The sequence below is a fragment of the Silurus meridionalis genome, chromosome 5 (genome assembly GCF_014805685.1).
Source record: "Silurus meridionalis isolate SWU-2019-XX chromosome 5, ASM1480568v1, whole genome shotgun sequence".
NCBI lineage: Eukaryota > Metazoa > Chordata > Actinopteri > Siluriformes > Siluridae > Silurus > Silurus meridionalis.
Window position 1 is genome coordinate 23,244,306 of NC_060888.1, and position 16,353 is coordinate 23,260,658.

At 37.6% G+C, this 16,353-nt stretch overlaps 3 protein-coding genes across 9 annotated transcripts in view; all 3 read right to left on the reverse strand.

Moving 5' to 3' along the window:
• Positions 1 to 319: 319 nt before the first annotated feature.
• Positions 320 to 4,830, reverse strand: armc10 (armadillo repeat containing 10). Its single transcript, XM_046850509.1, has 6 exons — positions 4,497 to 4,830; positions 3,967 to 4,112; positions 3,295 to 3,429; positions 3,034 to 3,210; positions 2,879 to 2,950; positions 320 to 1,870 (listed from the first exon to the last, which is right to left on the reverse strand). Exons 1-6 carry the CDS (start codon positions 4,735 to 4,737, stop codon positions 1,619 to 1,621), a joined length of 1,023 nt encoding a protein of 340 aa, XP_046706465.1. The 5' UTR covers positions 4,738 to 4,830; the 3' UTR covers positions 320 to 1,618.
• Positions 4,831 to 6,703: 1,873 nt separating this feature from the next.
• On the reverse strand, positions 6,704 to 10,780 carry fam185a (family with sequence similarity 185 member A). The gene is made up of 8 exons (XM_046848755.1): positions 10,285 to 10,780; positions 9,529 to 9,638; positions 9,264 to 9,356; positions 9,028 to 9,166; positions 8,496 to 8,537; positions 8,320 to 8,415; positions 7,554 to 7,685; positions 6,704 to 6,932 (listed from the first exon to the last, which is right to left on the reverse strand). The coding sequence occupies exons 1-8, from the start codon at positions 10,661 to 10,663 to the stop codon at positions 6,820 to 6,822; spliced, it is 1,104 nt and encodes a 367-aa protein (XP_046704711.1). The 5' UTR covers positions 10,664 to 10,780; the 3' UTR covers positions 6,704 to 6,819.
• A 1,293-nt stretch (positions 10,781 to 12,073) lies between these two features.
• Positions 12,074 to 16,353, reverse strand: part of ndrg4 (NDRG family member 4) — a 39,670-nt gene continuing 35,390 nt past the window's right edge. For all 7 annotated transcript variants that reach the window (XM_046849081.1, XM_046849078.1, XM_046849082.1 and 4 more), the window contains one exon: positions 12,074 to 16,127. In XM_046849081.1, the coding sequence (XP_046705037.1) occupies positions 15,973 to 16,127 (155 nt within the window). In that variant the 3' untranslated portion in view covers positions 12,074 to 15,972. The remainder of the gene's footprint in view (positions 16,128 to 16,353) is intronic.

The window sequence follows — 16,353 nt, forward strand, 5'->3', positions numbered from 1 at the left end:
ATGTATTTTTGTGAAACAAATTAAAGAATTTGTGGTTACACAAAACTTCATAACAGCTTTCTTTTACATCTCTTACTTCATCCTAAGAACCTAGTCTCATCAATATTTCTGCATTATATATTTAAAACTGGCCTTGTTTTTTCTTCTCTGTAAGGAAATGTGTCTAAACTCTTATGTGGTAATCACAGAAAAAGGTTCCAGTGGTTCTTTGGTTTGTAACAACTCTACAGCAGAAGGGTTCACAAAAAAAAACAAGCTAGAACTGTTAACAATCCAAGTAAACCTTACACAACTACAGTCCAATTCATGGACAAATTCACATTACTGGCTTTTCCATTTATAATAATATTAATGACCCAAACAAGCCCTTTAATTCCACTTCTGACATAATGCAGAGTTAAACAATGCATAGGCAGGCAAACATTTGCGCTGAAAATGCATGCAGAAAAATACACAGAGCTGGAGAGATCAAGCTGGAAATCGATTATCCTTCATTTCAGGCATATTTCACTTTTGCAATAAAAGATTAGCTAAGAAAAGAAAAGGTACAGGAAGCACTTTGTGTGAAGGAGACCAGCTAGAGTCATTCATTGGTTAGAAAAGGTTTTTGGCACTAGCAACTTGATATGTGGCAAAGGAGTGGCACCTCTCAGGAGGCATTCACTGAGCACACACTATACGATGAAACTTCTCTGAGGAAGTAACATTCTATTATCAGACAGGTGACAAATTTATGGGAAAAACAAATGAGTCATCAGAACTGCTTTAATGCCCCTTGGCAAACTCCAAGTCTCTACGACTAAGAATGAATGAACACCATTCTTCCAAAATAGAATCACACAATTAGTGTTCATTGGTCCAAACACTTCCACACCTCGTGAGTGGACACTAATATATCACCTGTATGCATATATATTTTACTTCCATTTCTTGTCTTTAAACTCGTCCCATTTCCTTTGCCATCATTCAGGAGGGACGTAGGCACGAATGAGTGAAGAATTGGGAAGAAAAAAAAAGAAAGACATCCAATTTTCTGCTAACCAACAATGTGTATTTAAAGTAATACTACACAGTAATTCCAATATAATCAGGATATTGGGTAGTAGATAAATATTTATGCTGAGTATGTATTTTTGTGAAACAAATTAAAGAATTTGTGGTTACACAAAACTTCATAACAGCTTTCTTTTACATCTCTTACTTCATCCTAAGAACCTAGTCTCATCAATATTTCTGCATTATATATTTAAAACTGGCCTTGTTTTTTTTTCTTCTCTGTAAGGAAATGTGTCTAAACTCTTATGTGGTAATCACAGAAAAAGGTTCCAGTGGTTCTTTGGTTTGTAACAACTCTACAGCAGAAGGGTTCACAAAAAAAAAAAAACAAGCTAGAACTGTTAACAATCCAAGTAAACCTTAAGAAACCATTCGATAGTTTAGGTTGAAAACGCTCCAGAATTCTTTTCATTTTTAGAAAGAAACTGAGTTAAAAAGTCTGTTTTTCTATATAGACCCAATATGACACACATAACTGTAGTTCTAAGTGCACTGGTCAGGTGAGTTCGGACCTTAAACACAGCAGGTCTAAAGGAGTTCAAGATGGAGTCCAGAGGAGGGTTTAAGCGAGAAGTCGCACCACCTGAGCTCTGACCTCTGCGTCAGGGTGGGAAAGGAGTAGAGGGAGTCTGTGGTGTATCTGAGAGCAACTGTCTAGTAGCACACAGTAGAGGGAGTCCTGTTGCCTCCTCAGAGCTTCAGCCACCTGTGCAGATGGTCTCCATGCCCGCAGGTTTCCTATGAAGACCAGAAGGCGAAGAAGCACTTCTGTGCTCGTGCAGCAATCGAAGAGCAGCACCAGCGAGGCCGGAGCCTGTACAATCAAATTCAGTTCATCAACTTGATATGTTGCATTTTATTATTTTTTTTTGTTTATATATATGTTTATACAGTACATTATATAGAAATGATTTCAACCCCCATCACTGTTTTCAATTTTATGTTTCAGCCTGATACTAAAGTTGTTCAGATTGGGTTTTTTTTTAATCATAATAATTTACACTCTGTACCCCATAATGAGAAAGTGAAAACAGAATTCTAGAAATGTCTGTAAATTATTATAAATTAAAAATGTCCTCAGTTGCCTCAGATTTCTCTCGATTGCTGATGTTTCTACACCTTAACTGGAGCCTACCTGTTGAAAAGTATATTGATTGGACATGATTTGGAAAGGCACACCTCTCTATAGAAGGCCTCACAGCTGAGAATGCATATCTGAGCAAAAACCAAGCCATGAGGTCGAAGGAATCACCTGCAGAATGTGGAGACAGGCTCCAAAGATTGCTGCTGCACTGAAAATTCCCAAGTACAGTGGCCTTGATAAATCTCAAATGGAAAAAGTGTGGTACAGACTGGTCTCTTTTAAGACAAACTGAGCAATCGGGGGAAAGGGCCTTTGCAAGAGAGGTGACTAAGAACCAGATGGTCCAAATGCACTGTATATAGCATTATACTTTTTTTCCCTTATTTATATTTATACATTGTGTTGTGTATAAAGTGTGTACTATAGTATGAGTCTAATCTTTTATATATTTGCATTTATTTTTCTTTGCTACTGTGACAGGGAAATTTCCCCACTGTGGGACGAATAAAGGTATATCTTATCTCTTATCTTATAATGATACCATATACTAATAGTAACATTAACAATAACATCTATCGCTCAAAACTGATATACTGACACTAGTGAGAGTGCATGTGCTGTTCATTAATATTTTATCCCTAAAACTTTACAAAATTCTCACAATAACCCATACAATAAGAGTTTAGTAGTTAAAGTTAGGCAGATTTAGTAGTAAAGTCAAAATTAGCCATACTTTACCTGTGCTTGTACTAGCTCATCCATTATGTCTGGATTGGATGATAAATTGACTAAAACCTTCAAAACCTGGATCTGCAAGCAAAGAGCAAAATGTTAACAAATATACTCAATGAGATTAAAAGTATACAAAACAAAAACCATACTGATTAAAGCACCTGAAGAACATCGTTGCTCACTACAAGTAGAGACAAGAAGAGTGTGATGGAGCTCTTCAGTAAATGTTGATGGTTATCCGTGACTGTCAAATTTGTCAGTAACCTCAGTCCGGCCAACTGAAGGTCCGAGTTCACCGGGGACATCTCGATCAACTCCAACACTGCTGGAGCATAGATCTGAACAGGAGGAGATTGGAGATTATTGCAGTGCTGGACAAGAGTCTTTGTAATGAGGGTTGTGTCAAAAAAAGTAAAGCAAACCTTCAGCTGTTCTTGATTGCGGATGTTCATGCTCAGGTTATTCAAGGCGTTCAGGGTTTGCACTCGGACGTCGGGTTCAGGGTCAGAAAGGAAGCTGGCGATGACGTGAAGACCTCCGAATTCACGAAGGAGATCCTGGGAGGAGGAAAAAAATGGAAGGAGAACTATTTGGCTATTAACATTGATATTAATTAATATAAAAAGTGTTTTGGTTAATGAAACAAGGGAAAATGGACCACCATAAAAGCACTAGTGCAGCAGTGATTATTAATGTACAGTATCAAGTCAGGGGACTTCAACTGGTGCACTTAATGCAAGTGAAGAGTTTCAACAGACAAAACCTTAATTGTGAAGAACTAGAAGTTATAATCTACTATAGCAAAGTCATATGGTTCAGAGTTGTGATGCATGTAACAAGTATGAATTTGATGTGCCAGCGAGGAAATTAACGCCAATTAAACTTTTATAAATCATTTATGACATTAAAATTAGACTTCTTATCAAAAGGTCATGAGTTCAAGTCCCCACACCATCAAGTTCTCACTGCTGAGCCATTGAGTAACCCTCAACTGCTCAGTTGTATACGTGAGAAAATTGAAAGTTGCTGTGTAACTTGTAACATCTGGCAAATGCTGTAAATGTAAAAGTAAATGTAAGTTTCACATGTAATACCTGGTTCACTGTAAACGCTGCAGCATTTCCTAAAGTTATAAGGACCTGTTTTCTTTCGGTTGGGTTCGGGCTTCTCTGTAGAAGAGAGAGAAGCATGCTGAGATGTTTAGGCTCCAGATTGCTGGGGGACTTGGAAAGAATTTCACCTGGAGGAGCAGGATGGAGAAAAGCAATGGTTCAATCAATGGTTAGCAATATGGAAAACTCAGCAAGGAAAGCAGAATAACTATGCTAGCAATATTAATCAAACCCCGCCCCCAAAAATACCCCATGACGTCAGTGGGGCAGATAAACACAACTTCTGATGGGAATATTGAGATTTCAACACCATCTACGAAATTAGCAGCAGGATCCCTAAACACGTCATTAATATTTCTATATAAAACATGTGATGAGTGTCAGGATGGACTTTCCCCTTAAAGCAGTAATCATTCAGAGAGCAGGGATGCTGTAGATGCCAGGTTCTCAGCCCTGCTCCTGAGGCTCTGGAGGATCTCAGATCATATATCATGTCATGCACTTGGGCCTACCTGATGCAGCTTCTTTGCTCAGGTTCGCACTAACCACATGAAATCCAGACACTTTGGCCATCAGACTTCCTGGCTGGATTCCTCCACCGTCTCTCGTCTTTACTTTCTTTCTCTCGGGATCGTCTCTGCTGGCGCGCAGCACCATTTTGTAAAGTCCATACGAAGCTCCAGCTCCTGCTATGATGCCCAGCAAGGCCTTCATATTACCCAGTTTGTGTATCACCCCGTCCTCTCCCATCATTAAATCACGACTGTTTAAAACACACTTCCTGCAAAAAGACACCTTCTTCCAGTCGACCCATAGCACTTGTTTCTCGCTCCCGTGAAACTCCGTGGGTTCAATGTTAAACGGCTGTCAGCGATGACGTAGTGCACTACATAGGGCGCAGAAGCCTTTACTCCCAACCCCTTTGTAGTGCGCTAATAGAGGGAATGTAGTTCGCAGTGAAACTCGGCCAGGTTTCCAGGGTCTTGCATCAGTGGCCCATCAAAAGGTTTCACGGAGTTTCTTGGATGCCGCGCGATAGAGTATAAATAAAACTAAAGGCGAAAGATATTCCTATTATATTATTTATAATAATATATATATATATATATATATATATATATATATATATATATATATATAAATATATATAATTATTATTATATTTTTATATTTTATAATAAATTATTATATAATAGGAGTATTTTTATATTATACATTTATATTATTTTTATATATATTTTTTATACATATTATGTTTAATTATTTACATTGTAAGATTAATTGCAGAGTACATTTGTGTACATGTACTGCCTAAAAAATGTAAAAACAAATTCTCAAAAGCAATTAAAAGTAAAAATAAATAAATAATAAAAAAAAAAAAAAATATATATATATATATATATATATATATATTCCTTTTTTTAAATATATTTTCTTTATATATATATATATATATATATATATATATATATATATATATAATGTTTATTCAATTATTTTTTTTACTTTTATTTGCATTTGCTTTTGAGAATTTGTTTTACATTTTGGTTTAGTCAGGTTTTAGGCAGTACGTGTACACAAATATACTCTATGCAATTATTCTTACAATTATTATTATTTTTACAATTCTTTGACATTGATAATAATGGTAATAAATAAATACATAAATAAATAATGAAAAAAAAAATTCATTTCTAATTTGCAATCTCCCGTTTTCCCACAGTGTGTCGCTGTAAGCACGGCATCCTCTTTCTATAAAAAGGATCGAAACACTCCATTCTGAAAAGTTAAGCTGAGTACATTACAGACTGAGGTCCAGGAGACCTACAGATTCACATATAAATTCACAAGATTCAGCAGGCTTTTACAGCTCTTTACATTGCAGAATCTGTACACAAATACACCCCATGTAATTATTCCTACAATTCTAAAACATGGAAAATAAATCTATAAAAAGAAGACAAGAAAGAGGAAGGAGAAAAAGAAACTCATCTCCAATTTGCAATCTTTTATTTGTCCACAGTATGTAAATCACATTCTAAAAAGCTGAGTACATTACAGACTCTGGACTATGAAACCTGAGCAGAACAGTTAAATTCATATTCATATTCACCAGATTCGGCAGACTCCTACTGCCATCTTGACATTGTACAATTTGTACACAAATATACTATCTATTTAATTATTTCTACAATGATATAGAGAAAAAGAAAAAATAATCTCCAATCTCCCCTTTGTCCACAGCGTGTCGCTGTTTTACATTCTGAAAAGTAAAGCTGTGCACATTATAGACTGATCATGAAACCTGAGCAAAACTGATTCACATTCACAAACATCAGCAGACTCCTACTGCCATCTTTACACTCTACAATAGTTTTTAAGCTACATAACTTGATTTATGTTACATTGCCATTTTCAAATAACTATACAGTGGTTCAGGAGCCTTTTCCAGGATCACTTGGTTTGAATTAGGAATAGTGTAAACCATGATTGTGGTGCCAGTCCATCACAGGCTACCATACAAATCCACCCTCACACCCGAGGGCCAAATTAGACTACCCCAAAAATAGAGAAGAAATCCCAGAAGAAACCTGTAGGGCATAGCCTGCAAAATCCTACATATTCAAGAGACCCGAGATCCATAATTGTGTGTGTATTACATTTATTTATGAACATCCTGTAAATGTACCAATTTCTTAATCAAGTTCACACCATTGAGTGGAATATATTCTTTGTTTATTTATCTTATAAACAATAAAGATACACTGTAAACATAAAACCAAAGTCGTACCTACTAACTAATATTCATCTTCAAATTTAAAGGCAAATATGCATTCAGCTCCCCAGTTTGAGCGTCTCAAACCAGCTCTGGGTCTTGATGCTCACTGTGCCTCTGTCAGCAATGGCACTGATCCAGCAGTCCTCTCGAGTGCCACCATTCAGCGGCCCTGTACACACACCAAATCAATGCGGTAACTGTAGTAGGGAACAATGAGCACAAAGACTGACACGTATCTAACGGATTCACTGCATTTATTTGCCTTTAAAAACCCAGTTTTCTTATTTTTTGGTAAAATGTGGTAAAAAATTTGACAACCCAAAAAACATGACTGGCTGTGAAGAGAAGTACTGTGAACTATCATTTCATCCACCACCAACATGACACCACTACAAAAAACCCTTTTTGGAAATGATTCTTCACCTCTATAAGGCTATAAGAGTGTGTTTTAATTGTTAAAACACAAGCGATCATAAGGCACAGGAGTATGGTGGCATCTGTTTTTATGTAAAATGTAAACAAGGAAACTTTTCCTATTGTCAGACGCATAGTTACGCTGAAGTGCCATTATCACCATTGTATTCTCCTCAACTTCAATGCCATGAGCACTCATGATTGCACATACAGGAGCACACATTTCACTGGGTGAGGTTTTAGTCAATAGGAGGAGATTTTTAACGCTTTTGTTTCACTTCTTTCTGTTTAGTGGAAATGAAAAGTTTCTTGAATTTCTTCATGATGCTTCTTGAAGCAATGGAATCTTGGGTTACACTATTATGACGCTACTCACCAGTGAGCACCGTTTTTCCTTCAGATGATTGGATTTGTGTCTCCTGAAGAATCTCTGAATTGCCTTCCACAGACGTCCCACAGAGATGCACCCAGGCCTTTAAAGTGGACGGCACACGGACACTCACAGCACCTTCACAAGGGAGTTGAAAGCTTTATAGATTTTTTATGATTTTTATGTGTGACTTCTTTCTATTATATTTCTTTACATATTGTCAAGCTGCGACTGTCATATCTTTGTGATAGATGTTTACGTTTGTCCCGAGAACAGTATGACCTTCTACAACGTTTTTGTTCCTCATGCACCGATATGTAACGCGATGGTCTCATAATCGTCACAGAGGTCTATAAGTACATTCTCTCTATTACTCAACTTTGTATATCTTTTATATACGTCCTGGTGTCTGTGTGACTGATATTTCCGGTTTCATATTGGAGAAACTGAAAAAGAACTGAAGGGGGATGAGACTCTCGGAGTTGCAGCTATCTGAGAGATATTACAATCCTAACATTCAGCGAAACATAGAGCATGACGTCATTTTAGAATGGAATAAGACCATTGTTACGCACGGGGCAACATAAATAAACAATCAACACAGGAATATTATATATTATATATAATATTATTAATAGTCTTATGAAAATAATTCTTAGACCTCCAGGATCAACTCAAGACCGGTGTGATATCAAAAACCAGCTTAAGCGTTCGATCTACTGTACAAATGTATCCAACATTCCAGAACTAGCAAGAAATATTGTTGAAATACCTTGCTGTGTATGAAGCTCGGCTGTTCCTGTTTGGCTCACATATGCATCGATGTTCCCAGCGTTAGTGTGTGCTGTTAGGACACCACTAGAACTGTCTGGCAGGATCAGAGTAAACCTTTATGAGTTGAACACTAAACATTTCTACATTCGAATTCGGATAAAAAAACGTGCGTACCGATGATGATATCTCCTGTGTCACTGTTCACAAGTGCTTCACCTGTTCAATAAATCAGAGGATATGTTTAAAATGTATAATTAATAACCATTTACTTATAGTAAAATGCAACTAAATGGGCAAATTGCATGATGGCTTAAGTACACAAAAGGCAAGGAAGAAAAACGGATATGACGAATTACAGGCAACAGAAATGCATAATTTTTAGATGATGTATATTTCTAGACAGTGTGATTATAAGAAATAACACATGACGATCCATTAAGTGAAGAATAATTACTTCTGAAAACTCCTGAAGACTCTCCGGTGTTCGGAAACTTGAGGATTACTCTAATAAATGTTACATAATGTATAAACACTGACACTGGAGACTCCTTCCATTAAAGATACATAAACATCTCAACACTGACACTGGAGACTCCTTCATCAACGGTTCTAAGATTTTTTTCAGTGCTGTTGTAACCCAACGTTTTTCTGAAGTAACCTCTTGAAAATACCTTCATTAAAATATTCAGGATCACTCGTTTCTTACCATGTATATGCCCAATATGGATTTTTCCCGAGGAGGATGCTACAGCACTCTTCTCAGCATAAATGGCTTTCACATTTAGTGGCCCATGTTCAGTGGAAATATTCATGGATGTTCCCTGGATCTTCTTAAGATCAACTCTCTAAAAAAAAATGTATGAATTGAGGTCATCTTGAAATGGTAAGAAATGGTAAAATACTGTTGTACAACAGTATTGAAGACTTTAGTATGTTGTTTACACTGTGTCCTGCAGTGATCATCTCCACATCGCCGTTGATGGTGCCCATACCAGTGATGTTTCCTCCACAAGACCGTACCTGCACTTTGTGACTCTAAAAATAAACAAATAAAAAACATATCACAAATTTGGACCTGGAAACACTACAGATGTGTGTATATTTATGATTGGAACAATTCAGGTCATTTTTCTCAACGTTAAAAAACACCTGATCAAATGTAAAATTTGTATACTGGCAGATAGTTTTCAGATTTCAGATGCTTTACCTTGACAGACTGAAGGATGCAGTGACCTCTTTCTGTCTGTACCTGGCACACATCACTCTCCATGTTCTGGATCTTCACATTGCCTTTCCCTTGACCAACGATATGAAGATCTGCAAACAAAAGCCGGAGTTAGTGCAAGTGTGCAAAGGCTTAATGGTCATTGACCATCCAGATCAGACACTGATCAGACTAGAACTATCAAGTAATAATTCATAATAACAATTTTGATGCTGATTCTGTTAAACATGCACAGATATTGCCATAGAGTCAGCACAGGGTTTCCTCTGGTTTCCTCCTACCTCTAGAAAAAAAATAAACATAGGCAGTCTATCAGTACTATCTTTATAGTACATATATATTTTAAATGGAATTATGTGGTCTAATTTTAACATGATATATTAGAAGGTTATTAGAAAAATGATACAAAATCTAATTTACTACTTTTAATATATATTTTAAAGGGTTCAAGGTGAAATATAGACATTAAAGGACTGAAAAGTATGCCCAATGACAGGAACACACCAATGAACCATACATTTGTGGTACCTTTGTAGGTGTAAATGAGTATGAGTATGTGTGTGTGTGTGTGTGTGTGTGTGTGTGTGTTTAGTGACCAGTGATTGGACAACTATTGTCTCATCAATTCAGGGAGGATTCAATACACCCAGTGTTCCCATTACAGTACATGCACTCCATGCAATCCACATTCACATTCCAACACAGAAGAAGAAATAAAGAGCACACACACACACACACCACTTTTAATAGGAGCTGTGAGCTCTACAGACAGATTGCTGATGGTCTCGTTGCTGGAAACTTCTAACTTCTTGCTCTGATCATCATAATGAACCTGAAGCGTTTCCTGGGTAGTGACGTCATCACGGCTGCGCCCGAGGAGAGTCACACAAACCTGTTCCGCTCCCGGAAGTGAGTGTTTGTCCAGGGGCTTTACAGACACACCACAGGATAACTGGCAATAAATTTTAGTAAAAGGACTGACTGTGAAACTCCACTGTTTTGGAGGCTCCTTAGCGGCATCCGAAAGAAAAGCCCGAAAAAGCCGGGAAGTACAGTGTCTCAAACCTTCGTGCGGGTATTTCAAACGAATAATCCCGCAAAATAAACTGGGCCTCATGATAAAACTGTAATTAAAATATCACTCATCACCATGGTGTGGATCAAAACCCTCCTCAACACGCTGCATGTCCACTCGCTCTACTGGCCCGCGACGCGCATGCGCTCTGATACGTAGCCACGATGCAACGCGATCTTTACCACGCATGCGTAGTAGGGTTACAAGTTGATCCGAAGTATTTTCTAAATCAGGGGTCACCAACCTTTTTGAAACTGAGAGCTACTTCTTGGGTACCGATTAAGGGCTACCAGTTTGATACACCCAGTTTTCAGTTTGATCTGAAATAACACATTTGCTCAATTTACCTATTATTATTTGTTATTATTAATAATTAATGATATTCATTTATGTGAAGACACTGATCATGTTAATGATTTCTCATAATAATTATCAACAATGATTTAACAAAGTAGAAACCAGCTATTTTTAGAAAAGGCCTGCGGGCTACTCATGTGGTCCTTGCGGGCACCACGTTGGTGACCCCTGCTCTAAATGGTCATTTAAAACAGTTGTGGATTTGCACTATACTTAAAGACTGGTGTAAGGTCCACGTGTAGTGGGCAAAGGGGGTAATTTTCAAATTATTATAGATTTAATAGGGTATGAAAATCATTCAATCAGACCATATCAATCAAGTACTGTCATTTTATTATTAAATAGATAGATAGATAGATAGATAGATAGATAGATAGATAGATAGATAGATAGATAGATAGATAGATAGATAGATAGATAGATAGATCCTTATTGTCATTGCATAGTACACAAGAGCGAAATGCAGTTTAGAATAAACCAAAAGTGCAGCATTGAACAAACTGACAAATCCAGATAAATATCTCAATGTATACGTTTATGTCTCTCTGGGTCTCTCTCTTATATATATATATATATATATATATATATATATATATATATATATATATATATATATATATATATATATATATATACAGGCAGAAACAACAGGCGGAATGGAAGTCAGGGTAAAACATATGTTGGGTGATGAACGAACAGAGCAAACATGGCTGGGCACAAATCATGAAACCGATGGACAAAAACTACATCAATCAGAGGCTTGGTAATGAATGCATATAGAGCTGACACTAAGCAATTGTTTGTGTAATGAGTGTGTAAAAAGTTTCTATTTATAGTGTGTGTGTGTGTGTGTGTGTGTGTGTGTGTGTGTGTGTGTGTGTGTGTGTGTGTGTGTGTGTGTGTGTGAATCAGTTGATTGGTGACTGTGGGAATTGGACATTGCAGAAGGTGAGGTCTGTAATGTTTTTATGCCGTGGTGATTGCTGGGATTTGGAAGTGTGATTTTGCTGATTTGTGACAAGTCGTGCAAACAACAACTACTGCTAACAACTACTGAATCGGAGCAATTTGTAACAGATACACCACACACTGAAGCAGGACAACATGACGTTTTATTGTTGCTTTCTTGTTTATTTATCATTGTTACATGATCAGTACACATATATTGATGGCTTCTATATACTGGAGATTTACATTTTACATGAACACTTGTTTTTAATCAGGCAGGAAAGGTTCAGTCCTACTGTCTCTACAAACTTCTTTTAGAGTTCTGAAAGAAAGAACCATCTCAAAAACACAATAACTTATTTATTGCTCAATACAAAATGATGGATAGTAATAATATTAATAATAATAGTAATAAGTTGGGCTGTGGGAATGTGAACTGTATACCTTCACAAGACAAAGCAATTCTTTTTGCTTGTATTATTATTATTAGCATCTACAAACAGCGAATATCTACAGCAAGAAGAGAGTGATGAGTGCTAAGGTGAAGATCAGGAAGTGAAAAGCAGGTCACAGAGTGATGAACCCAAAGTAGTAGTAGTAGAACTAGTAGTAGTAGTAGTCGACGTGGTTTGGGATGGAGCCACACTGACAACATGCTAGATCATGTCAAATCTGGCATCAGTTCTGTTTACTACATTGTCAAAGACAAAACCTGATCTCAGATCAGTGATGGGAAACACTCAGCTATGTGGAGAACAGGAGACATGCTTAAAAACCGGCAGACAGAAATAATAAAATACAGTCTAGGGTTTATACATTATCATGCAAACAGAGGCAGGAGAAACGTACATCTTATCCGATATATCAGTCTTCAGAACTTGATAACTGTTCTTCTACTGGTGGCTGAAACCTAGTCTGTTTTTACTCTAGTTTTGCTTGTTAATAAAACCCATTCATTTTATTACTTCACTTGAATTCAATGTTAAGCCTAAATCTGTTTTTTGAGCTTTGTTCTATTTCTGTTCTACATTATAGTTAGATTTGTTTACACATGCTTTAAACACTCTGAGCTACAGTTTAACACTTGTGCAATATTAATTCAGTTATTAGTGTCATGATTACCTCATTCCCTTGTTTCTAATATAAATGTTTCACAGTCAAATGCCGTCCAAATACTCAGACACCCTTCATGGCTACCACATTTGCTCACACACACACACACACATACACACACTTGCTCTCGTTTTCAGATAACCTACAACAGACAATTTATTTTAAATCTGACATATTGGTTCTATTAGGACGGCATACGCAGAGTTTGTGCACTCTAGGTCTGCACTAGGAGTGGTGCCTCGACAATAACAAGGTAACGAGGAGTCGATTAGCCCTTTGGGGCGACTGCAAGCGTCTGTAAGGGACGGGGCACTTTGAGTTTTTAAAGGATAGGGAATTTTGTGGGTTTGGGATTTGCCCTACATTCTGAGCTTGGAGCACGAAGCTCCAGAAAGCCCCGCCCCTCACAGACACAAATGAACAGGAAACACCCCTGCAGTAGTGAATAGATCACTTCCTCTAAGATTGAGGAAGGTGAGAAAAGTGACATTCAGTAAGGCAAATGGGAGAGAAGTTGAGGTGTTTGTGAAATGGGAGGGAACACAATGAGAGTGCAAAACCATTCTCATTTCATACACAATCAGGAACAGTTTAGCCAATCATCTCACAGCTCATGTGCTTAGAAATGCAGCTCATTATTACATTCATTTGTTTATCAGGGAGCCAGAGAAGAGTAGAATGCAATTATATTGTTGTAAGAATGTGTTGTTCTGAAGATTTATCTGATTACAGTACCCAGTGTGTGTGTGTGTGTGTGTGTGTGTGTGTGTGTGTGTGTGTCTGTTAGTGTTACTTTGGTATACATAAAATACAAGGAAACAAGGTCGCAGCCTTGACATGTTCCAGTTCCACAGACTGGCTTCTGACTTATGACCTCTCCATCTGCACACAGTTTCAGCCTCAGTTCGCGGTTCCGGTTTGGTTCGATTTGAAGGGTGATTGTCTACAGAAAAGAAACCGTAAAGAACCGATCTCAGGCAAAACCACTTCCATGCAAGAGGGGAGTGCACTCTACGATGAGCATATCAAATATAATGTAGAGTAGTAGACACTGAAATTACTGTAGTAGACTGCACTACCAGGATACTTTGGCAAAGTAGTGCACCGTATGTCAACGGTGGGTAAAGTGTACCAGAGCTGGATGAAGGAGTGTACACTACAATACAACAATAAAGTCAAATAGTAATCACTAGTCACATATCGCACACTAGTGCACTAGAATTAATGTGTGCACATTATGAGTACATAGAAATAAAATAGTTATTAGAGTAATATTTTATAAGTAGCACACTGTAAATATTATGTTTCCTGCAAAGAGGACACTTAAGTCAAAAACAGCTATAGAAGTGTACATTATTACACAGTAAGTGTACTACAGGTGGAGCAGTCACTGGTTGAGCAGTGAGTTACTGAGCACGAGGAGTATGCGACCCTTAGAAAAGACAGCACTTCAGTTAGAAACTTACATTTGATGGATTGTTCATGAGAGGAGATTTTACACATTTCGCTGAGTATACTACAGTTAATAGGTTGTAGCCTCTTTCTAAGGAGTGCACTACCATTAGTATACTAAAGCTCTATAGTTACGTACTACAGTGCACTTGAAGTAGGCACTGCTGGAACTATAGTTAACCTACTAAAGTGTAGATAAAGTAGTCATTACTTTTATACTATTTATGTACACTATAACGAGTATGCAGGTAGTACTGAGGAGGGTAGTGGACACGATTTTACTGTTTTTTTAGTTTTCCAGTTTTATAATACTATCTAAATTCATGTACACCTATTGACGTCCCACAATGCACTGCAATAGTTTAATGCCAAAACAACATATATCAAGATGCACAACACCTTTAACTGCTTTTGTAGGGAAAGGAACGTAAGGTAGTGTAGAATTTTGAACGCATGAGCAAATGAGCTGTGATGATTGGCTAAGAACTGACATCCTTAAGCCTGATTGGTTATAACCAAACAATCTAGAAAACTCGAATTACAGAAAGCTGCCACAGGACATCCCTTAACCTGCTACCTGCTTATAAACCCTAAAAAGAGAAATGCATGAAGTCCCACAGTACATCAAACAGACCCAAGAGTAGCCATATTTCTGGGCCAATGGTAACTTGAGTAGACTGAATAAAAAGAAAGCGCACCTGTAAACCTTGGGGGTATGCATTTTTTTTCTGATTTGTGCCATTTTTTTTTGTTGTCATTTAATCTAATGAGTGTATTTCCTTGTCTTTTTAGCTAGCTACATAATATTAGACAGCTAGCTTTTTACTGCCTGCACTGTGAATCCAGAACTCATGTTGCTTTAATACATTTCATCATTATAAGATTTTACAACACCACAGCAGCAACTTTACCACTAACGTATTCATCTCAATTTTAATAAAACTCGTACACATTTTGCAACAGTGGAGGTGAAAATGTCAGGACGATTATGCTGACTTTTTATGTTTTTTTTTATTTTTGAGTGGATGAAAGCACACATTGATTAGTCATGAATTTCTCCAGTTTTTCCACTAGAAAACAACGCTCCCCATTTTTTCTGTTTATTCTCTTTTCTTTCTCTTTTCTCTCCACTCAAAATCTATCTTAAGCCACCAGTCGTTCTTGGATATAGGACATGAGAGCAGGGAATAAAGAGAGTTGTTGTTAGGGCTCGGATGATGTAAGCAGTACAGAGGAAGACACTGGAGCAAAAAACACGAATACACTTTGAGCAAGAACAGAATTCATGAAACAAGCGGGAGAGAAATTGGAGGAGTGTGTGGTTTTACTGAACAGAAACACACAGAGGAACAAAGCTCTGCTCTTTCCTTGTACTCAGTCCCTACTGCTATCTGTTTCATGCCCTCCATCTACACATGTGTGTGTGTGTGTGTGTATGTGTGTGTGTGTTTGTGTGTGTGTCTGTGTGTCTGTGTGTAAGCTCAACAGGACACCTCCATGGTATGGCTGAGCTGGCCCACGCCTTCGGTGCTGTCTGAGTGTGTGCATGCTCGGTTGCGGGAGCCGTCCACGGAGCCGCCGCTGGTCAAAGAGGCAGTGCGAGAGCGCGCCAGACGAGTCATACTGGCAGAGGGCACTGTGAGGGGGAAATAGAGAGAGAGAGAGAGAGAGAGAGGAAGAGAAGTGTGAACAGTAATAAGATGTTGCTGTATGCATGCTATGAATTGAGAAGGGTGCTTAGGATGGCATGCTAGTGTTCCATACAATAGTTCATCAACCTGAATTCAGAAATGAATGTCAGAATATAAGATTTTTTTTCCTCATAAAAAATCTTTTAGCTTTTTTAAAAACAGTTTCATGCA